At 70.8% G+C, this 27,475-nt stretch overlaps 3 protein-coding genes across 3 annotated transcripts in view; 2 read left to right on the forward strand and 1 right to left on the reverse strand.

Moving 5' to 3' along the window:
* The window catches only part of LOC140644806 (uncharacterized), a 297,384-nt gene that overhangs the window by 223,194 nt on the left and 46,715 nt on the right, over positions 1-27,475 (reverse strand). The window lies entirely within an intron of this gene.
* On the forward strand, positions 626-3,774 carry ZBTB12 (zinc finger and BTB domain containing 12). The gene has a single exon (XM_072848004.1). The coding sequence runs from the start codon at positions 2,543-2,545 to the stop codon at positions 3,743-3,745; it is 1,203 nt and encodes a 400-aa protein (XP_072704105.1). The 5' UTR covers positions 626-2,542; the 3' UTR covers positions 3,746-3,774.
* On the forward strand, positions 5,988-27,307 carry EHMT2 (euchromatic histone lysine methyltransferase 2; the record flags this gene model as incomplete). The annotated part of the gene is given in 29 exon segments (XM_072847818.1): positions 5,988-6,138; positions 6,141-6,205; positions 6,288-6,395; positions 6,551-6,634; positions 6,713-6,850; positions 8,291-8,425; positions 8,507-8,619; positions 9,001-9,101; positions 10,018-10,154; positions 10,545-10,688; positions 11,305-11,497; positions 11,898-11,982; positions 11,984-12,127; positions 16,397-16,479; positions 16,645-16,751; positions 18,444-18,566; positions 18,659-18,760; positions 18,832-18,936; positions 20,715-20,869; positions 21,854-22,021; positions 22,532-22,676; positions 23,074-23,151; positions 23,544-23,659; positions 23,916-23,981; positions 23,983-24,000; positions 24,420-24,498; positions 24,569-24,744; positions 25,526-25,747; positions 27,193-27,307. Coding segments are annotated over 29 exon segments (3,456 nt in total), but the record flags the coding sequence as incomplete, so codon positions are not given.

A 27,475-nucleotide genomic window follows, 5' to 3' on the forward strand; every position in this document is an offset into this window, starting at 1 on the left:
ATCCCGCCCCCGGGGCGGAGCCCGCCGGGGAAACACGCCCCCAGGGGAGAATCCCGCCCCCGGGGCGGAGCCAAGCGCCCGGGCCCGCCGTCGCCGTCGCCGTCGCGAGATGGAGGCGCGTTGCCACGGGAACGGCCGGCGCCGCGCGGGCGCGGGCCGATGACGTCAGGCGGGCGGGGCCGCGCTCCCAGAATGCCCCGGGGGAGGCGGGGAGGGGGTCGGCCCCCCCCCCCCGGCCATGTCCCCCCGCATCCCACAATGCCCCGCGCCGCGCCCCCTCCCCCGCCGCGGCCCCTTTAACGGCGCTGCCGCGCGCCGGCGGCGCTCGAGGCGGTAACGGCGCGCGCGGGGGGCGGGGCGGCGGCGGCCAATGGGGGCGCGGGGGGGGCGCGGGGGGGGCCAATGGGGGCCCGGCCCGCGGGGACCAATGGGGGCGCGGGGGCCCCGCGCGGGCCAATGGGGGGCGGGCGGGGGCCGGTGGGGGGCGAGGGGCGCGCGGTGACGTCAGCGCGGCCTTGTCTTCCAGGTGGAGCCACGTGACCCCCGGCGCCCCCCCCCAGTGCCCCCCAGTGCTCCCAGTCCCCTGTCCCAGTCCTCCCAGTGCCCCCCAGTGCCCCCCTGTGCTCCCAGTCCCCTGTCCCAGTCCTCCCAGTGCCCCCAGTGCCCCCTGTGCTCCCAGTGCTCCCAGTCCCCTGTCCCAGTCCTCCCAGTGCCCCCCAGTGCTCCCAGTGCTCCCCATAACCCCTCCTAGGGCTCCCAGTCCTCCCAGTAACCCCTCCCGGTGCTTCTGGGCCCCCCAGTGACCTGTCCTGGTGCTCCCAGTGCTCCCAGTAACCCTTCCCAGTGCTCCCAGCGCACCTAGCAGCCTCTCCCAGTCCTCCCAGTAACCCTCCTGGTGCTCCCAGTCCCCCCGTCACCCCCTCCCAGTGCTCCCAGTGCTCCCAGTACCCTCTCCCGTTCCTCCCAGTAACTTTCCGCAGCGCTCCCAGTGCCCTCATCACCCCCTCCCAGTGCTCCCAGTCCCCCAGTAACCTTCCCCAGTGCTCCCAGTGCCCCCATCACCCCCTCCCAGTGCTCCCAGTGCTCCCAGTACCCTCTCCCGTTCCTCCCAGTAACTTTCCCCAGTGCTCCCAGTCCCCCAGTAACTTTCCCCAGTGCTCCCAGTCCCCCCATCACCCCCTCCCAGTGCTCCCAGCACCCTCGTCACCCTCTCCCCTTGCTGCCAGTCCCCCCAGTTACGCTCCCCAGTGCTCCCAGTCTCCCCATTGCCCCCTCCTGGTGCTCCCAGTCCCCCAGTAACCCCTCCCAGTGCTCCCATCACTCCCAGTGCTCCCAGTAACCCCTGCCATCGCTCCCAGTGCCCCCAGTCCCCCCTCCCGTCGCTCCAAGTGCTCCCAGTAACCCCTCCCAGTGCTCCCAGTCCCCCTCCCATCGCTCCCAGTGCTCCCAGTAACCCCTCCCATCACTCCCAGTGCTCCCAGTCCCCCCTCCCGTCGCTCCCAGTGCTCCCAGTCTCCACTCCCATCACTCCCAGTGCCCCCAGTCCCCCTCCCATCGCTCCCAGTGCTCCCAGTAACCCCTCCCATCGCTCCCAGTGCTCCCAGTCCCCCCTCCCGTCGCTCCCAGTGCTCCCAGTCTCCACTCCCATCACTCCCAGTGCTCCCAGTCCCCCCTTCCATTGCTCCCAGTGCTCCCAGTAACCCCTCCCGTCGCTCCCAGTGCTCACAGTCCCCCCTCCCATTGCTCCCAGTGACCCCTCCCATCGCTCCCAGTGCTCCCAGTAACCCCTCCCATCACTCCCAGTGCCCCCAGTCCCCCCTTCCATTGCTCCCAGTGCTCCCAGTAACCCCTCCCGTCGCTCCCAGTGCTCACAGTCCCCCCTCCCATTGCTCCCAGTGACCCCTCCCATCGCTCCCAGTGCTCCCAGTAACCCCTCCCGTCGCTCCCAGTGCTCCCAGTCCCCCCTTCCATTGCTCCCAGTGCTCCCAGTGACCTCTCCCATTGCTCCCAGTGCTCCCAGTAACCCCTCCCATCACTCCCAGTGCCCCCAGTCCCCCCTTCCATTGCTCCCAGTGCTCCCAGTGACCTCTCCCATTGCTCCCAGTGCTCCCAGTAACCCCTCCCATCACTCCCAGTGCCCCCAGTCCCCCCTCCCATCGCTCCCAGTGCTCCCAGTAACCCCTCCCATTGCTCCCAGTGCTCCCAGTAACCCCTCCCGTTGCTCCCAGTGCTCCCAGCCCCCCTTCCCGGTGCTCCCAGTGCTCCCAGTCCCCCTCCCATCGCTCCCAGTGCTCCTAGTAACCCCTCCCGTCACTCCCAGTGCCCCCAGTCCCCCCTCCCGTCGCTCCCAGCGCTCCCAGTGACCCCTCCCATCGCTCCCAGTGCTCCCAGTCCCCCCTCCCGTTGCTCCCAGTGCTCCTAATAACCCCTCCCGTCACTCCCAGCGCCCCAGCCCCCTCCCGGCGCTCCCAGTGCTCCCAGTAACCCGTCCCGGCGCTCCCAGCGGCCCCTCCCGGCGCCCCCAGCCCCCCCGGCGGCCGCCATGTCGTCGTGCGCGGAGGTGCTGCGCTTCCAGCTGCCGGGCCACGAGGCGGCCGCGCTGCGGAGCATGAACCGGCTGCGGGCGGAGGAGCGCTTCTGCGACGTCACCATCGTGGCGCGGAGCCTGCGCTTCCGGGGCCACCGCGTCATCCTGGCCGCCTGCTCCCCCTTCCTGCGCGACCAGTTCCTCCTCAACCCGGCGGCCGAGCTCCGCGTCTCGCTGGCCCACAGCGCCCGCGTGCTGGCCGACCTCCTCCTCTCCTGCTACACCGGCGCCCTCGAGTTCGCCGGCCGCGACCTCGTCAACTACCTGACGGCCGCCAGCTACCTGCAGATGGAGCACGTGGTGGAGCGCTGCCGCGGCGCCCTCGCCCGCTTCATCCAGCCGCCGCCCGCCGGGCAGCCCCCGCTGCGCCCCCCGCCGCCCCCCAAGCCCGAGGAGGAGGAGGAGGAGGAGGAGGAGGAGGACGCCGCGCCCGACGTCTGCATCGTCAAGGTGGAGCCGGCGGCGGCCAGGCGGCGCCGGGGACCCCGGGCGTGGCCGCAGGCGGCGGCGGCGGCGGCGGCGGGCGGGGCGGAGGGGCCGGCGGCCCCGCCCGAGCCGCCGCGGGCCCCGCCGCTGGGCGTGGTGAAGGCGTGCTACAGCCTGGCCGAGGACGCCGAGGGTGAGGGGCTCCTCATCTTCCCGGCGGCGGCGGCGGCGGCGGCGGCGGCGGGCGGGCGAGGAGCCGGGCGGCGCGAACCCGGCGGCGGCGGCGGCGGCGGCGGCATCGGCGTCGTCGTCGGCCGCGCCGCGCCGGCGGCGGCGGCGGCGGCCCCGGCGCGGTGCGGGAAGTGCGGGGAGGCCTTCCAGGGGGTGGAGAAGCTGGTGTTCCACATGCGGGCCCAGCACTTCGTGTTCATGTGCCCGCGGTGCGGGAAGCAGTTCAACCACAGCAGCAACCTCAACCGGCACATGAACGTCCACCGCGGCGTCAAGTCCCACGGCTGCGGCGTCTGCGGCAAGAGCTTCACGCAGAAGTCGACGCTGCACGACCACATGAACCTGCACAGCGGCGAGCGGCCGTACCGCTGCTCCTACTGCGACGTCCGCTTCGCCCACAAGCCCGCCATCCGCCGCCACCTCAAGGAGCAGCACGGCAAAACCACGGCCGAGAACGTGCTGGAAGCCAGCGTGGCCGAGATCAACGTCCTCGTCCGCTGACGGGGCGGGGGGACCCCCGGGGACCGGGCACCGGGGCGGGGGGGCGGGGGCCCCGCCCGGGCCCCTCGGTGGATGACGGGGGGGGGGGGCGACGCGCCCGGACCCCTGGGTCTGCCCACGGACGATGGGCGTGTGGGTCCCGGACGCCTGGGTCCCCCCACGGATTTAGGGGGTGCAGCCCACGCGGACCCCTGGGTCCCCCCACGGACGATGGGCGTGTGGGTCCCGGCCGCCTAGGTCCCCCCACGGATTTAGGGGGTGCAGCCCACGCGGACCCCTGGGTCCCCCCACGGACGATGGGCGTGTGGGTCCCAGACAGGGTCCCCCCGTGGATAAGGGGGTGCAGCCCACACGGACGCGTGGGTCCCCCCATGGATTTAGGGGGTGCAGCCCTCCCGGACCCCTGGGTCCCCCCATAGATAAGGGGGGGCACCCTGCCCAGATGTGTGGGTCCCCCCATGGATTTAGGGGGTGCAGCCCACGCGGACGCCTGGGTCCCCCCACGGACGATGGGCGTGTGGGTCCCGGACCCCGGGGTCCCCCCACGGATTTGGGGGGTGCAGCCCCCCCTGGACACCCAGCTCACCCCGTGGATAAGGGGGTTCGCCCCGCCCGGACACCGGGGTCCCCCGTGGGTGAGGGGTCTCCTCCAGCCGCAGGGTCCCTGGGCGGATGAGGGGGTGCAGCCCCACCTGGAAACCAGCCCACCCCATGGATCGGGGGGTTCGCCCCACCCGCCCGGTCCCACCCTGGGGGGGGTGTCATGGGGGTGTCCCCCCCCCCCCCAAATTCTCCCTGTAGCTTGTAGGAAAGGTGACGTGGGGTCCCCTGGACGCCGGGGTCCCCCCACCCGGATTTTGGGGTTCCCCTTTAGCTCGTAGTGATGGGGGAGGGGGAGATGGGGGAGGGGCGGGCTGCCCGGGTTCTCTGTAGCGTGGGGGAGGGGGAGGGAATAAGGGAGGGGGCCACATTGGGGGTGGGGGAGGGATAGAGATGAGGGGGAGGGGGAGGGGTTAGAGCGGGGGAGGGGGATGCCTGGGTCCCCTTTTGGGGGTGGGGAGGGTTGCGCTCCCCCTCCGCGGCTTTTACAGACTTTTTGTAATAAACGTAGCAAAAAAAAGGCAAAACCGGCTGATTTTGGGTCATCGGGGGGGGCGGGGTGCGGGACTCACCCCACGGGGGACACACGGGCGTCCCGGACCCCCCGCATCGGGGGGGGCGTGGTGTGGGCGTGGTCTCCGGAATGGGCGGAGCAAGGGGTGGTGACGAGCGCGGTCCCTTTAAGAGCCGGCCCCGCCTTTTCCCGCGCCGTGACGTCAAGCGCGCCGCCCGCGCGCGCGCCAGCCGGCAGCGATGGAGGCGGCGGGAAGCGGCGAGGTCCGAAATTTTGGGGGGTGGGGTGGTGACATTTGGGGGGGTGATGGCATTTTGGGGGGTGACACCCCAAGGAGGGGTGACATCGTGGGGGTCCCCAAGCACGGGGGAGGGGGGAGGCTGCGCCGGCGCCTTTGTGCTGTGGGGGGAGGGGAGGGGGCGTGGCCACCGGGGTCACCCCGCTCTGCCCCACAGGCCCCCCGCGGGGACCCCCGAGGCGGGGGGAGACGCCGGTAAGTTGGGGGGGGACACCCCCCCTTTGCCCCCACCCAACCCCCTTTCCTTACGCCCCTCCCTGACCCCAATTCCCCCCGCCCCCTCCAGGGCTCCCCCAGCAGCCCCGACCCCCCCCTGAGCGGGGGGACCCCCCCCAGTGTGGGGGGAGCCCCCCGAGGAGGAGCACGGGGGACCCCGGCGGCCGCCGCGGCCGGAGAGGGGGGAGGGGGCCCCCCCGAGGGGGAGGGGCCGCAGGGGGCCCCCCCGGCCGGCGCCAGCCCCAAGGGGCTGCCAGGTAAGGGGGGGGGTGTCCCAGAGGGGTCGGGGGCATTTGGGGGGGGTGGGGAAGAGATGTTGGGGGCTCCCGTGGGGTCGGGGAGGGGTTCGGGGAAGGTTTGAGGGGGTGGGGGGCTGAGGCGTGCGGGGGCGTTTGGGGGGCTGGGGGGTCTTCAGGGGTTTATGGGGGCTGGGCGGTGGGCCGGGGCGCAGGGAGGGCTGGGGGGTTGGGGGTGTTTGGGGGCTGAGGGAGGTTTGGGGCGGGGCGTTGGTGGGCTTGGGGTGTTGGTTTGGGGGGGTCTCACAGCCTCTGCTCCCCCCAGGCCACGCCACGAAGACGCTGCCGGGCTCCCCGGGGCGGGGGCGGTCGGGGTCCCCCCTGGCCCCCCCGAGCCGGGCCAAGATGTCCCTGACGGGGGCGGGGAAGTCCCCCCCGGGGCAGAGCCTGGCCCTGCGGCTCCTCAGCCTCCCCGGGGCGGCCCCGCCCCCGCCTCCCCCGGCCCCCGAGCCCCCCGGCCCCCCCGAGCCCCCGCCCGCCCCAAGGTCCACCGGGCCCGCAAGACCATGGCCAAGCCCAGCAACGGACAGGTGGGGGTCCCGGCCCCTCGGGGCGCGCGGGGGTCCCGGCCCCTCGGGGGGCCCAGCCCGGACGCCTGGGTCCCTTCCTGCCCCCCAGGTCCCCGAAAAGCGGGTGTCGGAGATGCTGCACTTCCGGGTGTCGGATGAGCTGCGCAGCATCGAGGAGCCCGGTGGGTCTGGGGGGTCCCGGGGTCGGGGGGGGAGGGTCCCGGCAGCATCCCGGGGCGCTGACGGGGGTGCTGGGGGTCCCAGGGGCAGGAACGGGGGCTCTGAGGGGGCCTGGGGCAGGTTGGGGGCACTGAGGGGGCAGTTGGGGGTCTGGGGGCCGCCGTGGGGTGACCCTTGCCCCCCCGCCCCCAGAGCCCCCAAGCGCCCCAAGCTGGACTACGGCCCCGAGGGGCTGCACAAGCGGCTGCAGAGACCCAGCCCCGCGCCAGCACCGAGGTACGCCCGACGGCGGCGTCCCCCGCCCCACCCCCGCCCGGGTGCCGGGGTCCCCCTGAGCCCCTCCCCACCCCCCAGATCACGGTGACGGAGGAAATGGCCGCCCCCCCCCGCGGCGCCCGCCCCAGCGACGACTGGGACAGCGAAGGCGGCGGCGGCTTCTCTCTGTTCTACGACGGCTTCAGCGTGGACGGGCACGGGGACTCGGACAGCAAGGTGGCACTGGGAGGGACTGGGGGGACTGGGGGTCACTGGGAGGCACTGGGGAAGGACTGGAACATCGCTGGGAGGGACTGGGAATTACTAGGGCGGAGTGGGCGGCACTGGGGGGCTGTGGGGTGACTGGGAAGGACTGGAGCATCACTGGGAGGGACTGGGGGTGCTGGGGGCCCTGGGGGAGGGACTGGGATGTACTGGGACAGCACTGGGAGGAACTGGCAGAGGCTGGGGATTACTAGGATGGACTGGGGGGTGACTGGGAGGGACTGGTACATCACTGGGACAGACTGGGGATTACTAGGATGGATTGGGGGGTGCTGGGGGGTGACTGGGAGGGACTGGAACGTCACTGGGACAGACTGGGGATTACTAGGATGGACTGGGGGGTGACTGGGAGGGACTGGAACGTCACTGGGACGGACTGGGGGTTACTAGGATGGACTGGGGGTGCTGGGGGTGACTGGGAGGGACTGGAACGTCACTGGGACGGACTGGGGATTACTAGAATGGACTGGGGGTGATTGGGAGGGACTGGAACGTCACTGGGACAGACTGGGGATTAGTAGGATGGACTGGGGGTGCTGGGGGGTGACTGGGAGGGACTGGAACGTCACTGGGACGGACTGGGGATTACTAGAATGGACTGGGGGGTGACTGGGAGGGACTGGAACGTCACTGGGACGGACTGGGGGTTACTAGGATGGACTCGGGGGTGCTGGGGGGTGACTGGGAGGGACTGGAACGTCACTGGGGCGGACTGGGGATTACTAGGATGGATTGGGGGGTGCTGGGGGGAGACTGGGAGGGACTGGAACGTCACTGGGACGGACTGGGGATTACTAGAATGGACTGGGGGTGACTGGGAGGGACTGGAACGTCACTGGGACAGACTGGGGATTACTAGGATGGACTGGGGGGTGACTGGGAGGGACTGGAGCGTCACTGGGATGGACTGGGGATTAGTAGGATGGACTGGGGGTGACTGGGAGGGACTGGAACGTCACTGGGATGGACTGGGGATTAGTAGGATGGACTGGGGGCTGCTGGGGGTGACTGGGAGGGACTGGAACGTCACTGGGATGGACTGGGGATTAGTAGGATGGACTGGGGGCTGCTGGGGGGTGACTGGGAGGGACTGGAACGTCACTGGGATGGACTGGGGATTACTAGGATGGACTGGGGGGTGACTGGGAGGCACTGGAGGAGGACTGGACTGGGGGCTCTGGGGCAGCCCCGGGGGGCATTGGCAGACAATGTGCTAATACTGAGGAGTTACTGGGGAGCACTGGGGGGAACTGGTTGAGACTGGGAACTTGGGGGGAGGACTGGGGAGCGCTGGAGAGACAATGGGTCACATGGGGGAGGCATTGCGGGGAACTGGGGGTCACTGGGAGGCACTGGGGGTCTCGGACACCCGGGTTCATGGGGGGGCGTCAGTCGGAGGGCGACGGGGCCGGTGAGGCGCTGAGCGAGGAGGAGGAGGAGGAGGAAGAAGAGGAGGAAGACGAGGAGGAGGAGGAGGATGAGGAGGAAGAGGAGGAGGACGAGGAGTCGGGCAACGCCTCGGACCGGGTGAGGGGCACCGGGGCCGCGGGGGGGATCGGGGGTGTTTGGGGGCCCCGATGGAGCTGTGTGTCGTGTGTCCCCCCACAGAGTGCCTCCAGCGCCCGGCGCCGGGCCCGGCGCCGCTGGAAGGAGAGTCCCTGGCTGAAACCCGCGCGGAAGCGGAAGCGGAAGGAGCCGCGGGGCAAGGAGAGAGGTGGGGGGCACGGGGGGGCACGGGGGGAGCTTGGAACAGGGAAAGGGCGGGGGGGCCGGGAATTTGAGATACGGGGCCGGGAGAGCCCCGAAACCGATACGTTTGGGGACGGGGAGCCCCGAAACTGACGTATTTGGGGAGGGGAGGCCTTGAAACTGATAAAGTTGGGGAAGGGGGAGCCCCAAAATGGATATATTGGGGGGGGGAAGGCTTGGGCAGAGAAATGGGGAGGGGAGCCCCAGAATGGGGGAGCTGGGGAGGGGACCCCTGACGGGGGAGGGGACTCGGGGTGGGGGGATATCAGCCAAGGGGGAGCCTTGAAACACACAAGTGGGGGGTGCCTCGAGGGGGCGGGGCGAGGCCCTCCCCGACCCCTCTGCGTGCGCAGGGCTGCCCGGGGCCCCCCGGGCCCCCCCAGCGAGTACACCGAGGTGCCCCTGGGCTGCCTGCAGCTGCCGGGGGGCGGAGCCCTCTCCCCGCAGCCCCCAGGTGAGGCCACGCCCACACCGACCACGCCCCTCCCGGGCTGTCTGGCCACGCCCATAGTGGGTGGTGCCACCCCCCGGGCTCAGTCTGTCTTCACACCCCCCTCCCCCCCGGGCTGGCAGCAGGTTGGCAACGCCCCTGCGTGCATGTGGCCCCGCCCCACCCCATGTGGCCCCGCCCCACCCCATGTGGCCCTGCCCCACCCCATGTGGCCCCGCCCCACCCCATGTGGCCCCGCCCCACCCCATGTGGCCCCGCCCCACCCCATGTGGCCCCGCCCCACCCCATGTGGCCCCGCCCCACCCCATGTGGCCCCGCCCCACCCCATGTGGCCCCGCCCCACCCCATGTGGCCCCGCCCCACCCCATGTGGCCCCGCCCCACCCCATGTGGCCCCGCCCCACCCCATGTGGCCCCGCCCCACCCCATGTGGCCCCGCCCCACCCCATGTCCCTGCTGCATGCTCTGCCACCGGGCCCCACCCACCCGATTAGGCCGCACCCACCGCTCCACCTAGTCCCGCCCCTGCCTGGCTCTGAGGCCCTGCCCCCTGCTCTCTCCCAGCTCGGGCCACACCCTGCAGGTTCTGGCCCCGCCCCCAGATGCAGTCCCACCCTGGGCCTGTGCCCTGCTCTTGTGGCCCTGCCCCCGGCTCCGCCCCCAGATGCAATGCCATGCTCTTCTGTGCCCTCTCCTTGTGGCCCCGCCCCCTGGTCCTAGGCCACGCCCCCATCTCTGACACCCCGCCCAACAACCTGCAGTCCCTCCCCTTGTGCCCCTGCCCCTACCTCGAGGCCCCGCCCCCGGCTCCGCCCCCAGCTGCCGTCCCCTGTTCTATGCCCTCCCCTTGCGGCCCCGCCCCCCGCAGCGCGCGGCCCCGCCCCCCGCTGCGCCCCGCCCCCGCTGAGCGCCCCCTGCAGGCCCGGCGGGGGCGCTGGAGGCCGAGCGCTTCGAGGAGCTGCCGCTGTGCTCGTGCCGCATGGAGGCCCCCAAGGTGGAGCGGGGCGGGGAGGGGGCGCGGGGGCTCTGCATGGCCACCGAGAGCGTGGACGGGCAGGTGGGCACCGGGGGGGCCGGGGGGACCCAGGGGCGGGGAGGTGGGAGGGGTCCGGGGTCTCGGGGGATCCCAGGGGCTGTGGGGGAACCCAGGCATTGGGGGGATGCGTGGGTGCGGGGGGATCCAGGTATCCGCGTGGGGGAGGGGGGCTGAGGGGGACCCCAAAGCCCAGAGGGGTTGGGGGGCTGCAGGGGGAGCCGGGGGGGCACCCCCGGGTGTCTGCGCGGGAGCGGGGGAGCCCCGGTGCTTCGGGGGGCACCTGGGGAGCTCCAGGGCGTTTGCGGGGGGACCCAGGCAGCCCAGCAGGCGTGGGGCCCGGGGCGTGGGGGTCCCCGGGTGGGGGCAGCAGCCCCCCCCCCCGGCACTGACCCCCCGGCACTGCCCCCCCAGCTGAGCGGCTGCGGCAGCAGCATCCTGAAGCGGGAGACGATGCGCCCGTCCAGCCGCGTGCCCCTCATGGTGCTGTGCGAGAGCCACCGCGCCCGCATGGTCAAGCACCACTGCTGCCCCGGCTGCGGCTACTTCTGCACCGCCGTGAGTGGGGGGCCCCGGGGGGGCCCCGAGACCTGGGGGAGGGGGGGGGGCCCGGGCGCCGTCCCCGCCCCGGCTGCTTCTGTGCCGCCGTGGGTGGGGACGGATTCCGGGGCCGCCCCGGGGGACCCCTTAGAGGGCCCGGGGACCCCCCGGCCCCTGTCGTCGTCGTCGTCCCCCCCCCCCCCCAGGGGACGTTCCTGGAGCGTCACCCCACCGGCTGCGTCGGGGCTGGGCTCCCCTGCACCCTCTTTAGGGACCCCCCGGAGCCCCCCAGGACCCCCTGGGGGGACCCCCCCGATCCCCCCCGCGCTCTCCTAAGGGGACGTTCTCGGAGTGCCACCGCAACGTCCGTGCTGGGGCTGGGACCCCGGGACCCCTGTAGCCCCCAGGACCCTTTTAGGGACCCCGAGGACCCCTTGGGAACCCCCAGGACCCCCCCGGCCCCCTTGGGGACCACCTGATCACCCGTGCCCCCTAGGGGACGTTCCTGGAGTGCCACCCCGACGTGCGATCAGGGCTGGGACTCCCAGGACCCTCTCAGGACGCGTTTAGGGACCCCTGGACCCCCCGACCCCCTTGTGGCCCCCTGGGGACCCCTGACCCCCGTGCCCCCCAGGGGACGTTCCTGGAGTGCCACCCCGACGTGCGGATCGGGCACCGCTTCCACCGCGGCTGCGTCTCGCAGCTCAACGGGATGATCTTCTGTCCCCACTGCGGCGAGGACGCGTCCGAGGCCCAGGAGGTGACGCTGCCCCGCGCCGAGGGGGCCCCCCGGCCCCTGCCCCGCCGCCGCCCCCCGAGCCCGCCGCCGCACCCCCGCCCCTGCCCTGACGCCCCACCCCCAGGTATGGGATGGGGGCGTTCGGGGGGGCTACGAAGGGGTTTGGGGGGCTTTGGGGGGGGTTTAGGGCCATCTGAGAGTGGTTTGGGGGGTACGTGGGGGTCTGGGAGGGCTGTGGGGGGTACGTGGGGGTCTGGGGGGCTGTGGGGGGTACAGTGGGGTCTGGGGGTACAAAGGGGTTGGGGGTTTGGGGTCATCGGGGGGCTGGGGGCTGCAGAGGCGTGAGGGTTTGGGGGGATTCAGGGGGTTGCACAGGGTTTGGGGGGGCTGGGGGCTCTTGGGGGCCTAAAGGGGCTTGGGGGGCCTAGAGGGTCTGGGGGGCCTCGGGGGTGTTGGGGTGGGGGGCTCCTGGGGCTTTGGGGGGACATTTGAGGTGGGGGTCCCGGGGTCCCGGCCCCTGACCCCCCGCCCCAGCGCACGGATGCGGGGGCAGGGCGAGGGCCGGGCGCCCCCCGGACCCCCGGGCCGAGCCCATCGACAGCTCGGGGGGGCCGGCGCTGGCCCTGCCCTCGGGGGGGGCCCTCTCGGCGCGGGGGCTGGCGCCGGGGCCGGCCCGGGACCTGCTGGAGAAGGCGCTGGTGGGGCAGGAGGCCGAGAGGTGGGTGCCCCCCTGAGCCCCCCAAACCTGCCCTGACCCCCGAGCCTCCCTGAGCCCCCAAACCTGCCCTGACCCCCCGAGCCTCCCTGAGCCCCCCAAACCTGCCCTGACCCCCTGAGCCCCCTGAGCCCCCAAACCTGCCCTGACCCCCGAGCCTCCCTGAGCCCCCAAACCTGCCCCAGGCCCCCAAATGTTCCTGACCCCCCCAAGCCCCCCAACCCCCCCAGCTCCCCTGTACACTGTCCCCCAGTGCTCCCAGTATCACCAGTATGGCGTCCGCCAGTACCTACAGTGCCCCCACGCGGGGTCCCCAGCGCTCCCAGTGCCCCCAGTGTGGGGTCCTCCACTGCCTGCGGTGCTCTCGCACAGGGTCCCCCAGTGCTCCCAGTGCCACCAGTGCAGGGTCCCCCCAGTGCCCACTGCTCCCACCACCCCCAGTGTCGGGTCCCCTAACCTCCCAGTACTCCCAGTACTCCCAGTGTCGGGTCCCCTAACCTCCCAGTGGTCCCAGTACCCCCAGTATTGGGTCTCCCCAGCCTCCCAGTGCTCCCAGTACCCCAAGAATGGGTCCCCCAGCCTCCCAGTGCTCCCAGTACCCCCAGTGTCAGGTCCCCCAGCCTCCCAGTGCTCCCAGTATTGGGTCCCCTAATCTCTCAGTGCTCCCAGTACCCCCAGTGTCAGGTCCCCCAGCCTCACAGTGCTCCCAGTACCCCCAGTATTGGGTCCCCCCAGCCTCCCAGTGCTCGCAGTACCCCAAGAATGGGTCCCCCAGCCTTCCAGTGCTCCCAGTGTGGGGTCCCCCAGCCTCCCAGTGCTCCCAGTACCCCCAGTGTCAGGTCCCCCAGCCTCCCAGTGCTCCCAGTGCCCCCAGTGTCGGGTCCCCCAGCCTCCCAGTGCTCCCAGTACCCCCAGTGTCAGGTCCCCAGCCTCCCAGTGCTCCCAGTACCCCCAGTGTCAGGTCCCCCAGCCTCCCAGTGCTCCCAGTACTCCCAGTGTCGGGTCCCCCAGCCTCCCAGTGCTCCCAGTACTCCCAGTGTCGGGTCCCCCCAGCCTCCCAGTGCTCCCAGTACCCCAAGAATGGGTCCCCCAGCCTCCCAGTGCTCCCAGTACCCCCAGTATTGGGTCCCCTAACCTCCCAGTGCTCCCAGTACCCCCAGTGTCGGGTCCCCCCAGCCTGCCAGTGCTTCCAGTACCCCAAGAATGGGGTCCCTCAGCCTTCCGCTGCTCCCAGTGTGGGGTCCCCCAGTCTCCCAGTGCTCCCAGTACTCCCAGTGTCGGGTCCCCCCAGCCTCCCAGTGCTCCCAGTACCCCCAGTGTCAGGTCCCCAGCCTCCCAGTGCTCCCAGTACCCCCAGTGTCGGGTCCCCCAGCCTCCCAGTGCTCCCAGTACCCCCAGTATTGGGTCCCCCAGCCTCCCAGTGCTCCCAGTACCCCCAGTGTCGGGTCCCCCAGCCTCCCAGTGCTCCCAGTACCCCCAGTGTGGGTCCCCCCAGCCTCCCAGTGCTCCCAGTACTCCCAGTGTCGGGTCCCCCCAGCCTCCCAGTGCTCCCAGTACCCCCAGTGTCGGGTCCCCCCAGCCTCCCAGTGCTCCCAGTACCCCCAGTGTCAGATCCCCTAACCTCCCAGTGCTCCCAGTACTCCCAGTGTCGGGTCCCCCCAGCCTCCCAGTGCTCCCAGTATTGGGTCCCCTAACCTCTCAGTGCTCCCAGTACCCCCAGTGTCAGGTCCCCCAGCCTCCCAGTGCTCCCAGTACCCCCAGTATCGGGTCCCCTAACCTCCCAGTGCTCCCAGTACCCCAAGAATGGGGTCCCCCAGCCTCCCAGTGCTCCCAGTACCCCCAGTGTTGGGTCCCCCCAGCCTCCCAGTGCTCCCAGTACCCCCAGTGTCGGGTCCCCCAGCCTCCCAGTGCTCCCAGTACCCCAGTGTCGGGTCCTCCCAGCCTCCCAGTGCTCCCAGTACCCCCAGTGTCGGGTCCCCCCAGCCTCCCAGTGCTCCCAGTACCCCCAGTATCGGGTCCCCTAACCTCCCAGTGCTCCCAGTACCCCCAGTGTGGGGGCCCCCCGCCTCCCAGCGCTCCCAGTAACCCCCGTGCCGGGTCCCCCAGCCTCCCAGTGCTCCCAGTACCCCCAGTGTCGGGTCCCCCAGCCTCCCAGTGCTCCCAGTACCCCCAGTGTCGGGTCCCCCAGCCTCCCAGTGCTCCCAGTACCCCCAGTGTTGGGTCCCCCAGCCTCCCAGTGCTCCCAGTACCCCCAGTGTCGGGTCCCCCAGCCTCCCAGTGCTCCCAGTACCCCCAGTGTGGGGTCCCCTAACCTCCCAGTGCTCCCAGTACCCCCAGTGTGGGGTCCCCCAGCCTCCCAGTGCTCCCAGTAACCCCAGTGTCGGGTCCCCCCAGCCTCCCAGTGCTCCCAGTACCCCCAGCGTCGGGTCCCCCACCCTCCCAGTACTCCCAGTACTCCCAGTGTCGGGTCCCCCAGCCTCCCAGTGCTCCCAGTACCCCCAGTGTCGGGTCCCCCAGCCTCCCAGTGCTCCCAGTACCCCCAGTGTCGGGTCCCCCAGCCTCCCAGTGCTCCCAGTACCCCCAGTGTCGGGTCCCCAGCCTCCCAGTGCTCCCAGTACCCCCAGTGTCGGGTCCCCCAGCCTCCCAGTGCTCCCAGTACCCCCAGTGTCGGGTCCCCCAGCCTCCCAGTGCTCCCAGTACTCCCAGTGTCGGGTCCCCCCAGCCTCCCAGTGCTCCCAGTACTCCCAGTGTCGGGTCCCCCAGCCTCCCAGCGCTCCCAGTGCTCCCAGTGTCGGGTCCCCCTAGCCTCCCAGTGCTCCCAGTACCCCAGTGTCGGGTCCCCCAGCCTCCCAGTGCTCCCAGTACCCCCAGTGTCGGGTCCCCTAACCTCCCAGTGCTCCCAGTACCCCCAGTGTCGGGTCCCCCAGCCTCCCAGTGCTCCCAGTACCCCCAGTGTCGGGTCCCCCAGCCTCCCAGTGCTCCCAGTACCCCCAGTGTCGGGTCCCCCAGCCTCCCAGTGCTCCCAGTACCCCCAGTGTCGGGTCCCCCAGCCTCCCAGTGCTCCCAGTACCCCCAGTGTCGGGTCTCTCCCAGCCTCCCAGTGCTCCCAGTACCCCCAGTGTCGGGTCCCCCAGCCTCCCAGTGCTCCCAGTACCCCCAGTGTCGGGTCCCCCAGCCTCCCAGTGCTCCCAGTACCCCCAGTGTGGGGTCCCCAGCCTCCCAGTGCTCCCAGTACCCCCAGTGTCGGGTCCCCCAGCCTCCCAGTGCTCCCAGTACCCCCAGTGTCGGGTCCCCCAGCCTCCCAGTGCTCCCAGTACTCCCAGTGTCGGGTCCCCTAACCTCCCAGTGCTCCCAGTACTCCCAGTGTCGGGTCCCCTAACCTCCCAGTGGTCCCAGTACCCCCAGTATTGGGTCTCCCCAGCCTCCCAGTGCTCCCAGTACCCCCAGTGTCGGGTCCCCCAGCCTCCCAGTGCTCCCAGTACCCCCAGTGTCAGGTCCCCCAGCCTCCCAGTGCTCCCAGTACCCCCAGTGTGGGGTCCCCCAGCCTCCCAGTGCTCCCAGTACCCCAAGAATGGGGTCCCCCAGCCTCCCAGTGCTCCCAGTACCCCCAGTGTTGGGTCCCCCAGCCTCCCAGTGCTCCCAGTACCCCAAGAATGGGTCCCCCAGCCTCCCAGTGCTCCCAGTACCCCCAGTGTCGGGTCCCCTAACCTCCCAGTGCTCCCAGTACCCCCAGTGTCAGGTCCCCCAGCCTCCCAGTACCCGCAGTATTGGGTCTCCCCAGCCTCCCAGTGCTCCCAGGACCCCCAGTGTCGGGTCCCCTAACCTCCCAGTGCTCCCAGTACCCCCAGTGTCGGGTCCCCCCAGCCTCCCAGTGCTCCCAGTACCCCCAGTGTGGGGTCCCCCAGCCTCCCAGTGCTCCCAGTACTCCCAGTGTCGGGTCCCCTAACCTCCCAGTGCTCCCAGTACTCCCAGTGTCGGGTCCCCTAACCTCCCAGTGCTCCCAGTACTCCCAGTGTCGGGTCCCCTAACCTCCCAGTGCTCCCAGTACCCCCAGTGCCGGGTCCCCCAGCCTCCCAGTGCTCCCAGTACTCCCAGTGTCGGGTCCCCTAACCTCCCAGTGCTCCCAGTACCCCCAGTATTGGGTCCCCCCAGCCTCCCAGTGCTCCCAGTACCCTCAGTATTGGGTCCCCTAACCTCCCAGTGCTCCCAGTACCCCCAGTGTCGGGTCCCCTAACCTCCCAGTGCTCCCAGTACCCCCAGTTGCCCCCGCAGGCGCAAGAAGCTGCGGTTCCACCCGCGCCAGCTCTACGTCTCGGTGAAGCAGGGGGAGCTGCAGAAGGTCGTGCTCATGCTGCGTGAGTGGGGGGGCCCAGCCCCCCGCCGGCCCTCGCCACTGGGGGTGCCTGCCGGGCCCCGGGGTCTTGGGGTGTCCCTGGGGGCGGTGGGCTCAGCCAGCGCCCCCGGGGGGGGTCCTCGCCCCTCCTGGAGGTCCTCACCCCCTCCCCCCCCCCCCCCCGCAGTGGACAACCTGGACCCCAACTTCCAGAGCGACGCCCAGAGCAAGCGCACCCCCCTGCACGCGGCCGCGCAGAAGGGGTACCTCGAAATCTGCCACCTCCTGCTGCAGGTGGGCCGGGGGGCGGGGGGGCCCTGGGGGTCCCTGGGGCTCCAGGACCCCCTAGGAGGTTCCTGGAGGGTTTTGGGGGCTCTGGGGCTCTGAGGGGGGAGCTCTGGGGGTCCCTGGGGTGCTGGGGGGCTCTGGGGTCCCTGGGGCTCCAGGACACCCTAGGGGTCCTTAGGGGTCGATGGGGCACTGAGGGGGGAGCTCTGGGGGTCCCTGGGGCTCCAGGACACCCTAGGAGGTTCCTGGAGGGTTTGGGGGCTCTGGGGGTCCCTGGGGTGCTGGGGGGCTCTGGGGTCCTGGGGCTCCAGGACACCCTAGGAGGTTCCTGGAGGGTTTTGGGGGCTCTGGGGTCCCTGGGGTGCTGGGGGGCTCTGGGGGTCCCTGGGGCTCCAGGACACCCTAGGGGTCCTTAGGGGTCTCTGGGGCTCTGAGGGGGGAGCTCTGGGGGTCCCTGGGGTGCTGGGGGGCTCTGGGGTCCCTGGGGCTCCAGGACACCCTAGGGGTCCTTAGGGGGTCGATGGGGCACTGAGGGGGAGCTCTGGGGCGTCCCTGGGGTGCTGGGGTCCCTAACCCTGGTGCCCCAGGCCACCCCAGGAGGTTCCTGGGGGGTCTTTGGGGGTCTCTGGGACATTGAGGGGGAGCTCTTGGGGTCCCTGGGGCTCCAGGACACCCTAGGAGGTTCCTGGAGGGTTTTTGGGGGTCTCTGGGGCTCTGAGGGGGAGCTCTGGGGGTCCCTGGGGTGCTGGGGGGCTCTGGGGTCTTGGGGCTCCAGGACACCCTAGGAGGTTCCTGGAGGGTTTTTGGGGTCTCTGGGGCTCTGAGGGGGGAGCTCTGGGGGTCCCTGGGGTGCTGGGGGGCTCTGGGGTCCCTGGGGCTCCAGGACACCCTAGGGGGTCCTTAGGGGTCGATGGGGCACTGAGGGGGAGCTCTGGGGCGTCCCTGGGGTGCTGGGGTCCCTAACCCTGGTGCCCCAGGCCACCCCAGGAGGTTCCTGGGGGTCTTTGGGGTCTCTGGGACATTGAGGGGGAGCTCTTGGGGTCCCTGGGGCTCCAGGACACCCTAGGAGGTTCCTGGAGGGTTTTGGGGGTCTCTGGGGCTCTGAGGGGGAGCTCTGGGGGTCCCTGGGGTGCTGGGGGCTCTGGGGGTCCTGGGGCTCCAGGACACCCTAGGAGGTTCCTGGAGGGTTTTGGGGGTCTCTGGGGCTCTGAGGGGGAGCTCTGGGGGTCCCTGGGGTGCTGGGGGGCTCTGGGGTCCCTGGGGCTCCAGGACACCCTAGGGGTCCTTAGGGGTCGATGGGGCACTGAGGGGGAGCTCTGGGGCGTCCCTGGGGTGCTGGGGGCTCTGGGGGTCCCTGGGGCTCCAGGACACCCTAGGAGGTTCCTGGAGGGTTTTGGGGTCTCTGGGGTCCCTGGTGCCCCAGGCCACCCCAGGAGGTTCCTGGGGGTCTTTGGGGTTCTCTGGGACACTGAGGGGGAGCTCTTGGGGTCCCTGGGGCTTCAGGACACTCTAGGGGGGGGTCCCTGGGGTGCTGGAGGGGCTCTGGGGTGTCCTGGGGGTGTCCTGGGGGGGCTGTGGGGGTCTTTGGAGGTCCACCATCTCCTGGTGCAGCCGAGGGGGTGTGGGGGAGTTCCCTGGGGGTCTGGGGGGTCCCTGGGGGTCTGGGGGGGTCCCTGGCCCCCCCGCTCCCCCCCCAAGGCGGGCGCCAACATCAACGCGACGGACAAGCTGCGGCGGACGCCGCTGATGGAGGCGGTGGCCAACAACCACGTGGAGACGGCGCGGTACATGGTGCGGCGCGGCGGCTGCGTCTACAGCAAGGTGGGCGACGCCGTCGCGCCCCCTCCCCGCTGGCGGCGTCGCCGCCCGTTGCTGACATCATCATCATCATCGCGCCCGCGTCCCGCCCCAAGGAGGAAGACGGCTCGACCTGCCTGCACCACGCCGCCAAGAACGGCAACCTGGAGATGGTCGACCTGCTGCTCTCCACCGGGCAGGTGGACGTCAACGCCCAGGTGGGACCCCGGGGGGGCGGCGGGGGGACCCTGGCACCCGGGCGGTGCTGACCCCCCCCCTCGCCCCCCAGGACAACGGGGGTTGGACCCCCATCATCTGGGCGGCCGAGCACAAGCACATCGAGGTGATTCGCCGCCTGCTGACGCGCGGCGCTGACGTCACCCTCACCGACAACGTGAGGACACCCCCGCCCCACGGCGGTTTGGGGACCCCTGGGCCCCCCCAGGGCGGTTTCGGGGCCCTCTGACCCCTGCAAAGGGCGGTTTCAGGGTCCCCCGGGCAGTTTCAAGGACTCCCAGGGCTCTTTCGAGGCCCCTCCCCCCAAGCTCTTTTGAGGTCCCTGTCCCCACAAAGTGCAGTTTTGGGGTCCCCCGGGGTAGTTTCAAAGCCCCCACCCCCAAAATCCCCGCTGACAGCAGTTTGGAGGTCCCCATCCCTGCTGGGAGCGGTTTTGAGGCCCCTGACCTTTTCTAGGGCGGTTTCAAGACCCCCCCCATCTTCTTTAGGGCAGTTTCAAGCTGCCCCCATCCCCTTCAGAGGTGGTTTCAAGGCTCCCCTGCCCCCCCTTTTCCCCTGTCCTGGGGCAGTTTCAAGGCCCCAGAAGCTGGGGGTTCCCCCCCCCCCCAGGGGTGGATTTTGCCCTGGGGGGTGGGGTTACACCCCTGGGAGGTTGCTTTCGCCCCCCGGGGGTGGGGTTTTGCCCCCCAGGAGGTGGTTTTTGCCCCCCGGGGGTGGGGTTTTGCCCCCCAGGAGGTGGTTTTGCCCCCGTGGGTGGGCTTTTGCCCCCGAGGAGGTGGTTTTTGCCCCCCAGGAGATGGTTTTTGCCCCCCGGGGGTGGGGTTTTGCCCCCCAGGAGGCGGTTGTTGCCCCCCCGGGGGTGGGGTTTTGCCCCCCAGGAGGTGGTTTTTGCCCCCCAGGAGATGGTTTTTGCCCCCCGGGGGTGGGGTTTTGCCCCCCAGGAAGTGGTTTTTGCCCCCCGGGGGTGGGGTTTTGCCCCCCGAGGGTGGGGTTTTGCCCCCCGAGGGTGGGCTTTTGCCCCGAGGAGGTGGTTTTGCCCCCAGGAGATGGTTTTGCCCCCCGGGGGTGGGGTTTTGCCCCCCAGGAGGTGGTTTTCGCCCCCCGGGGGTGGGGTTTTGCCCCCCAGGAGATGGTTTTTGCCCCCCGGGGGTGGGTTTTTGTCCCCGAGGAGGTGGTTTTTGCCCCCCAGGAGGTGGTTTTTGCCCCCCGGGCGTGGGGTTTTGCCCCCGAGGAGGTGGTTTTGCCCCCAGGAGATGGTTTTGCCCCCAGGAGGTGGTTTTGCCCCCCGGGGGTGGGTTTTGCCCCCAGGAGATGGTTTTGCCCCCGTGGGTGGGGTTTTGCCCCGAGGAGGTGGTTTTGCCCCCAGGAGATGGTTTTGCCCCCCGTGGGTGGGGTTTTGCCCCCAGGAGGTGGTTTTCGCCCCCGGGGGTGGGGTTTTGCCCCCAGGAGGTGGTTTTGCCCCCGTGGGTGGGGTTTTGCCCCCGAGGAGGTGGTTTTGCCCCCAGGAGATGGTTTTGCCCCCGTGGGTGGGGTTTTGCCCCCAGGAGGTGGTTTTGCCCCCGTGGGTGGGGTTTTGCCCCCAGGAGGTGGTTTTGCCCCCGTGGGTGGGGTTTTGCCCCCGAGGAGGTGGGTTTTGCCCCCAGGAGATGGTTTTGCCCCCGTGGGTGGGGTTTTGCCCCCCAGGAGGTGGTTTTTGCCCCCGTGGGTGGGGTTTTGCCCCCAGGAGGTGGTTTTGCCCCCGTGGGTGGGGTTTTGCCCCCGAGGAGGTGGTTTTGCCCCCAGGAGGTGGTTTTCGCCCCCCGTGGGTGGGGTTTTGCCCCCCAGGAGATGGTTTTCGCCCTCCGGGGGTGGCGTTTTGCCCCCCAGGAAGTGGGTTTTCGCCCCCCGGGGGGGGTTTCTCCCCGGGGGCCGCTGACGGCGGCGTCCCCGCGGCAGGAGGAGAACATCTGCCTGCACTGGGCGTCCTTCACGGGCAGCGCCGAGATCGCCGAGGTGCTGCTGAACGCGCAGTGCGACCTGCACGCCGTCAACTTCCACGGGGACACCCCCCTGCACATCGCCGCGCGCGAGAGCTACCACGACTGCGTCATGTAGGGGGCTGGGGGCGAGGGGGCTGCGGAGGGGCCGGAGGTGCCCGGACGCCTGGGTCTGGGGGGTCTGGGGGTCTATGGGGGGTATGGGGGTCTGGGGAGGGTAAGGGGAGTCTATGGGGGTCTGGGGGGGGTTCTGGGGGTCCATGGGGAGTAAGGGGGTCTATGGGGGGGCAAAGGGGGTCTATGGGGGGTCTGGGGAGGGGTATGGGGGTCTATGGGGGGTAAAGGGAGTCTATGGGGGGTATGGGGGTCTGGGGGAGGGTAAGGGGAGTCTATGGGGGGCAAAGGGGTCTATGGGGGGTATGGGGGTCTATGGGGGGTATGGGGGTCTATGGGGGGTAAGGGAGTCTATGGGGAGGGTAAGGGGGCCTGGGGGAGTATGGGGGCCTATGGGGGGCAAAGGGAGTCTATGGGGGGTAAGGGGGTCTGGGGGGTATGGGGGTCTATGGGGGGCACAGGGCAGCTATGGGGGAGTGAGGGGGCCGTGGAGGGGCTGGAGATGCCTGGATGCCTGGGTCTATGGGGGGGGGCACAAGGGGGCTATGCAGAGCTAAGGGAGTCTATGGGGATGCAGGGGATCTATGGGGGCACAGGGGGGCTATGGGGGTGTAGGGGGTCCATGGGGGGACATAGCGGTTCTGTGGGGGTGCAGGGGATCTATGGGGGCACAGGGGGGCTATTGGGGGGAGTAGGGGTCTATGGGGGCACAGGGGGCTATGGGGGGCAGGAGATACCTGGGTCCATGGGCGGGCACAGGGGGTGTGGGGGCACCCGGCTGCCTGGGTCCATCTGGAGACGGGGGGGACTCTGGGGGAGCAGGGGATTGTGGGGGGCTATGGGGAGCGGGGGGGCTATCGGGGGTGGGAGGTGCCTGGCTCCATGGGGGCCCGGGGGGGTCTATGTGGGGGGCACAGGGGGGCCGTGGGGGGCAGGGCCCCCGGCGCGGGGGGGCCGGGGGTGACGCGCGTCCCGGGGCCGCAGCCTGTTCCTGTCGCGGGGGGCCGACCCCGAGGTGCGGAACAAGGAGGGGGACTCGCCCCTGGACCTGACGCTGGAGCACTCGGAGGTGTGGGTGGCCCTGCAGCTCAACCGCAAGCTGCGGCAGGGGGCCGCGGGCCGCCCCCTCCACACCGAGCGCATCATCAGCCGGTACGGGGGGCCCGGGGGGTTCTGGGGTCCCAGGGGTCTGGGGTCCCAGGGGTCACGGTGGGTGTCACACCGAGCGCATCATCAGCCGGTACGGGGGCCCGGGGGGTTCTGGGGGTCCCAGGGGTCACGTTGGCGGGTGTCACACCGAGCGCATCATCAGCCGGTACGGGGGGTCCTGGGGTCCCAGGGGTCCGGGGTCCCAGGGGTCACGGTGGTGGGTGTCACACCGAGCGCATCATCAGCCGGTATGGGGGTCCCGGGGGGCTGGGGCAGCCGCTGCACACCGAGCTGATATGGGGAGGGGTCTGGGGGGGCCAGGGGGGTTTTGGGGGGCTCCCAGCACTTGGTGGGTGTCACATTGAGCCCGTGGGGGGGTTTGGGGGTCCCGCTGCGCACCGAGCACATCTCCGCCCACGGGGGGGGGGTCCTGCAGGGATTTAGGGGCTCCTGGCAGGGTTTGGGGGTGCCGGGGGTTTTGGGGTGCCCCCCCATTCCCCGCCCTTCTCCCAGGGACGTGGCGCGGGGCTACGAGAACGTGCCCATCCCCTGCGTCAACGGGGTGGACGAGGAGCCCTGTCCCGACGACTACAAGTACATCGCCGAGAACTGCGAGACCTCCACCATGAACATCGACCACAACATCACCCACCTCCAGGTGGGGGGGCCGGGGGCCCCGGCGGGGCTGGGGGGTCCCGGGGGGACCAGACCCCCGGCTCGGGGCAGGGACTGCTGCCCTCGGGGGACGGGGAAGGGCCGTTGGGGTGGAAAAGGGAGGGTTTGGGGGCGAAGCTGCTGCTGGGGGGGGACGCACCGCCCTTGGGGGGGCGGCTGGGGGGGGGGCGCGCGGCTTTTGGGGTGAAAGGGCTGGGTTGGGGGTATAAAGCTGTGTTTGGGGTGCAGACTCCCTGCTTTGGGGGCGCAGAAGCGCGTTGGGGGCAAAACGGCGGCGTCGGAGGGAGGCGCAGCTCCTGCGCGGGGTGGGTGGGGGTACAAGATGGCTGCTGGGGGTTTTGGGGTGCCCCTGACCGCCCCCGCGCTCCCCCCCCCCCCAGCACTGCACGTGCCAGGACGACTGCTCCTCCAGCAACTGCCTCTGCGGGCAGCTCAGCATCCGCTGCTGGTACGATAAGGTGAGGGGGGGCCCCCAAAACCCCCCTGTCTCTGGGGGGGGAGCCCCGAAACCACCGCTGCTGCTGGGAGGGGCTCCCTTGAAACCACTATTTCAGCATGGGAGCCCCTTGAAACCGCTGCTGCTTGGGGGGGGGGGCAAAACTGCTATTGCAGCACGGGACCCCTTGAAACTGACGTTGCATTTTGGGGACCCCCCATTGCAACCCCGTTAGCTTTTTTTGGGGAGCCCCTCAAAACCGCCCCTGCGTCCTGGGGGGGGGCGGGGCGGGGCCTTAAAACCACCATGGCACCCTGGGGAGCCGCTCGAAACCGCTGCTGTGACCCCCAGAGGCTCCGTCTGGGGGTCCCCCCGTTGTGGGGGTCCCTCGGTGACCCCCCCGTGTCCCCCCAGGACGGGCGGCTGCTGCAGGAGTTCAACAAGATCGAGCCCCCCCTCATCTTCGAGTGCAACCAGGCCTGCACGTGCTGGCGCAGCTGCAAGAACCGCGTGGTGCAGAGCGGCATCAAGTGCGCCCCGAAACCCCCCGTGCCCCCAAATCCCCCTATCTGTGCCCAAAAACCCCCTCTTTGCCCAAACTCTCCCCATCTGTGCCCAAAACCTGCACCCCAAAACCCCTTTCCTCACCCCAAGCCCCTCGTTCCCCAGCCCCCCGTGCCCCAAACCCCTCCTTTACACCCCAAAACATCCCGATGGCACACACACCCCCTCCCCCCGTGCCCAAAAACCTTTGGGGGCCCCCAAACCGCTGCCCCTCCCCCGCAGGGTCCGGCTCCAGCTCTACCGGACGGCGAAGATGGGGTGGGGGGTGCGGGCGCTGCAGGCCATCCCCCGGCACCTTCATCTGCGAGTGAGGGGGGACCCCAAAACGGGGGAGGCTCGTCCCTGGTTTGGGGGTCCCTGGAGGGGTCCCTGGGGGCTTGGGGGGTCCTGTGGGGTTTGGGGGGATTTGGGGCATCCCCTGGGTTCTGGGGGCACTGGGGGCTGGAGGGTGCCCCACCCCTGGTGTTGGGGGAATCGCTGGGGGTGTAGGGGGAGACGTGGGGTTTGCGGGGGGTCCTGTGGGGTTTAGGGGGGTGTGTGTGTCCCCCTGGTTTGGGGGGCCCCCAGGCTTTTGGGGGTGGGGGATCCTTAGGGTTCGTGGGGATGCCCCGGGTTGGGCGGTCCCCGGGGGGTCTCAGGGGGTCGGGGGGGCTTTGGGGCTCTCCCGGCGCCCCCACCCCCCGGCGCCCCCCCCCCCCCGCGCCCCCACCCCCCGGTGCCCCCCAGGTACGTGGGGGAGCTGATCTCGGACGCGGAGGCCGACGTGCGGGAGGACGATTCCTACCTCTTCGACCTGGACAACAAGGTGGGGGCGGGCGCGGGGCGGCGGGGGGGGCTGTCGGGGGGGGCTGTCGTGACACGCGCCGTCGCGACAGGACGGGGAGGTGTACTGCATCGACGCCCGCTACTACGGCAACGTCAGCCGGTTCATCAACCACCTCTGCGACCCCAACATCATCCCGGTGCGGGTGTTCATGCTGCACCAGGACCTGCGCTTCCCCCGCATCGCCTTCTTCAGCAGCCGCGCCATCCGCCCCGGCGAGGAGCTGGGGTGCGCGGGGGCGGCTGGGGGCAGCTGGGGGGGCAGGGGTGTGGGGAGGGGGCTGGGGGGCCGGGGGGTGTGGGGGCGGAGAGTGGGGCTGGGGGGTGTGGGGGCGGGAGTGGGGCTGGGGGCCGGGGGTGTGGGGGCGGAGAGTGGGGCTGGGGGGTGTGGGGGCAGATGGGGGTATGGGGGGTGTGGGGGCGGGGAGTGGGGCTGGGGGGCTGGGGGGTGTGGGGGCAGATGGGGGTATGGGGGTGTGGGGGCGGGGAGGGGGGGTGTGGGGGCAGGTGGGGGCCTGGGGGCGGAGAGTGGGGCTGGGGGGTGTGGGGGCAGATGCGGGTATGGGGGTGTGGGGGCGGGGAGTGGGGCTGGGGGCTGGGGGGTGTGGGGGCAGATGGGGGTATGGGGGTGTGGGGGCGGAGAGTGGGGCTGGGGGGCCGGGGGGTGTGGGGGCAGATGGGGGTATGGGGGAGTGGGGCGGGGAGGGGCTCTGGGGGGCTAGAGTGGATATGGGGAGGCTGGGAGTGGCTATGGGGGGCAGATACAGGGGCTGGGGGTGGGTGTGGGAGGCTGGGGGGATATGGGGGCTTGGGGGCAGATAGGGGAGTGGCTGGAGGGAGATACGAGGGGCTGCGGTGGGTATGGGGGGCACTTATGGGGCACAGCTAGACTGGGGCCACGGGCAGTTAGGGGGTGCAAATATGTGGGGCTGGCGGCCAGATCGGGGAGGGGGGCACTTGGGGGTCAGGGCGGGGTGTGGGGGGGCCGTGGGGTGACGGAGCCCCCCCAGGTTCGACTACGGGGACCGGTTCTGGGACATCAAGAGCAAATACTTCCCCTGCCAGTGCGGCTCCGAGAAGTGCAAGCACTCGGCCGAGGCCGGGGGCCGCGGGGACCCCCGAGCTGCTGCCCCCTCCTGGCCCTGCCCCCCTGAGGGCCCCCGAGCTGCTGCCCCCCCCGCCCCAAGCTGCTCCCCCTCTCTGAGCCCCCCCGGACCCGGGGGGCACCCCCTGTGTGTGTGTGTCCCCCGTGTCCCCGTGTCCGTCCCCCGTCCCCCCCCCCGCCCCCATTTTGTTACACCGTCCGGTTGAGTGAAACCAATAAAGAGCCAGAGCTGAGCCCGGGACAGGGGGGGGACACGGGGATGGACGAGGGGACGGGGGGGACGCGGGGACGGGGGGACGCGGGGATGGGGGAGGGCATGGGGGGACGCGGGGACGGGGGGACACGGGGATGGACGAGGGGATGGGGGGACGCGGGGATGGGGAGGACATGGGGATGGGGGAGGGCATGGGGGACGCGGGGACGGGGGGACGCGGGGATGGGGGAGGGCATGGGGGGACGCGGGGACGGGGGGACACGGGGATGGGGAGGGCATGGGGGCGCATGGCGACAAGGACATGGGGGGGACGGGGGACACATGGGGACAGGGACATGGGAGAGGATGGGGGGACACGGGTCATGGGGGTTGGGGGGCCATGGGGGTACAAGGGGACGCGGACGCAGAGGGGGCGGGGCCCGGCACACCCGCGCAGGCGCAGAGCAGGCAGGAGCCGAGCCCCCCTCTTCCCGCAGTGGAGGGGTCCCGGGTGGGGGCACCCCCAGCGAGGGGGTGGGGGCGCGGGCGCCCCCGAGGCGGCGGAGGCTCGACTGGGGGGGTGGAAGTGCTTTATTGGCTGCGGCCCCCCCGAAACACCAGGGCCCCCTCGGGCCAGTCTGGGGGGGCCCCCCCGTGTACCCCCCACTGCGCTGTGGGGCAGGGGTGCCCCAAGTCCCTGAGTCTGGGGGAGGGGGCTGGGCAGCGAGAGGTTAATGGGGGGACCCCGGAGCGAGGCCCCCCAGACCCCTACAGGGTCCCAGAGCCCCCCAGCCCTAATACTGACCCAGAGCCCCCTAGGCCCCACGTGTGAGCTCGGCCCCCATCCCCAGAGAGCCCCAGAGCCCCACACCAGTCTAATACTGTCCTATAGACCCCTATCGGGTCCTATAGCCCCTCCTATGTGGACCTGCGGCCCCTCCCACACCCCTATAGGGCCCCATAGCCCCACCCCAGGCCCCTGTAGGGCCCTACAGTCCGTCCGTGTCCCCCCCAGCCCCTATACATCCCCCTTTAGGACTCCCACCCCAGATCCCTACAGAACCCCATATAGAGCTATAGAGCCCCACTATAGAGCCCCATAGACTCATCCCAGTCCCTTATAGGGCCCCATAGACCCCCCATAGGAGTTTATAGCCCCATATCTCCCCAGGGCCCCAGCCCAGACCCCTCCCCAACCCTACAATCCCCCTATACGTTCTTATCCGGAGCCCTATCCCGAGTCCTATGCAGCCCTATAGGCCACCTATATGTTGCATAACCCTCTCCAAGGTACAGAGCCCCATAGTTCCCCTATACTGCCCCATAACCCCACCCCTGACCCCTGTACTGCCCCATAACCCTGCCCCTGACCCCTACAGAGCCCCAGAGTCCCCCTACATAGCCCCTAACCCTGCCCCTGACCCCTATAGAGCCCCAATAGCTCCCCTCTACTGCCCCCTAAACCTGCCCCTGACCCCTATAGAGCCCCAATAGCCCCCTATACTGCCCCATAACCCCACCCCTGACCCCTATAGACCCCCATAGCCCCCTATCCAGCCCCATAGGCCCACCCCTGACCCCTATAGACTCCCATAGCCCCCTATCCAGCCCCATAGCCCCACCCAGACCCCTACGGAGCCCCATAGCTCCCTATCCAGCCCC

This window comes from Ciconia boyciana, chromosome 29, assembly GCF_034638445.1.
Source record: "Ciconia boyciana chromosome 29, ASM3463844v1, whole genome shotgun sequence".
Lineage (NCBI taxonomy): Eukaryota > Metazoa > Chordata > Aves > Ciconiiformes > Ciconiidae > Ciconia > Ciconia boyciana.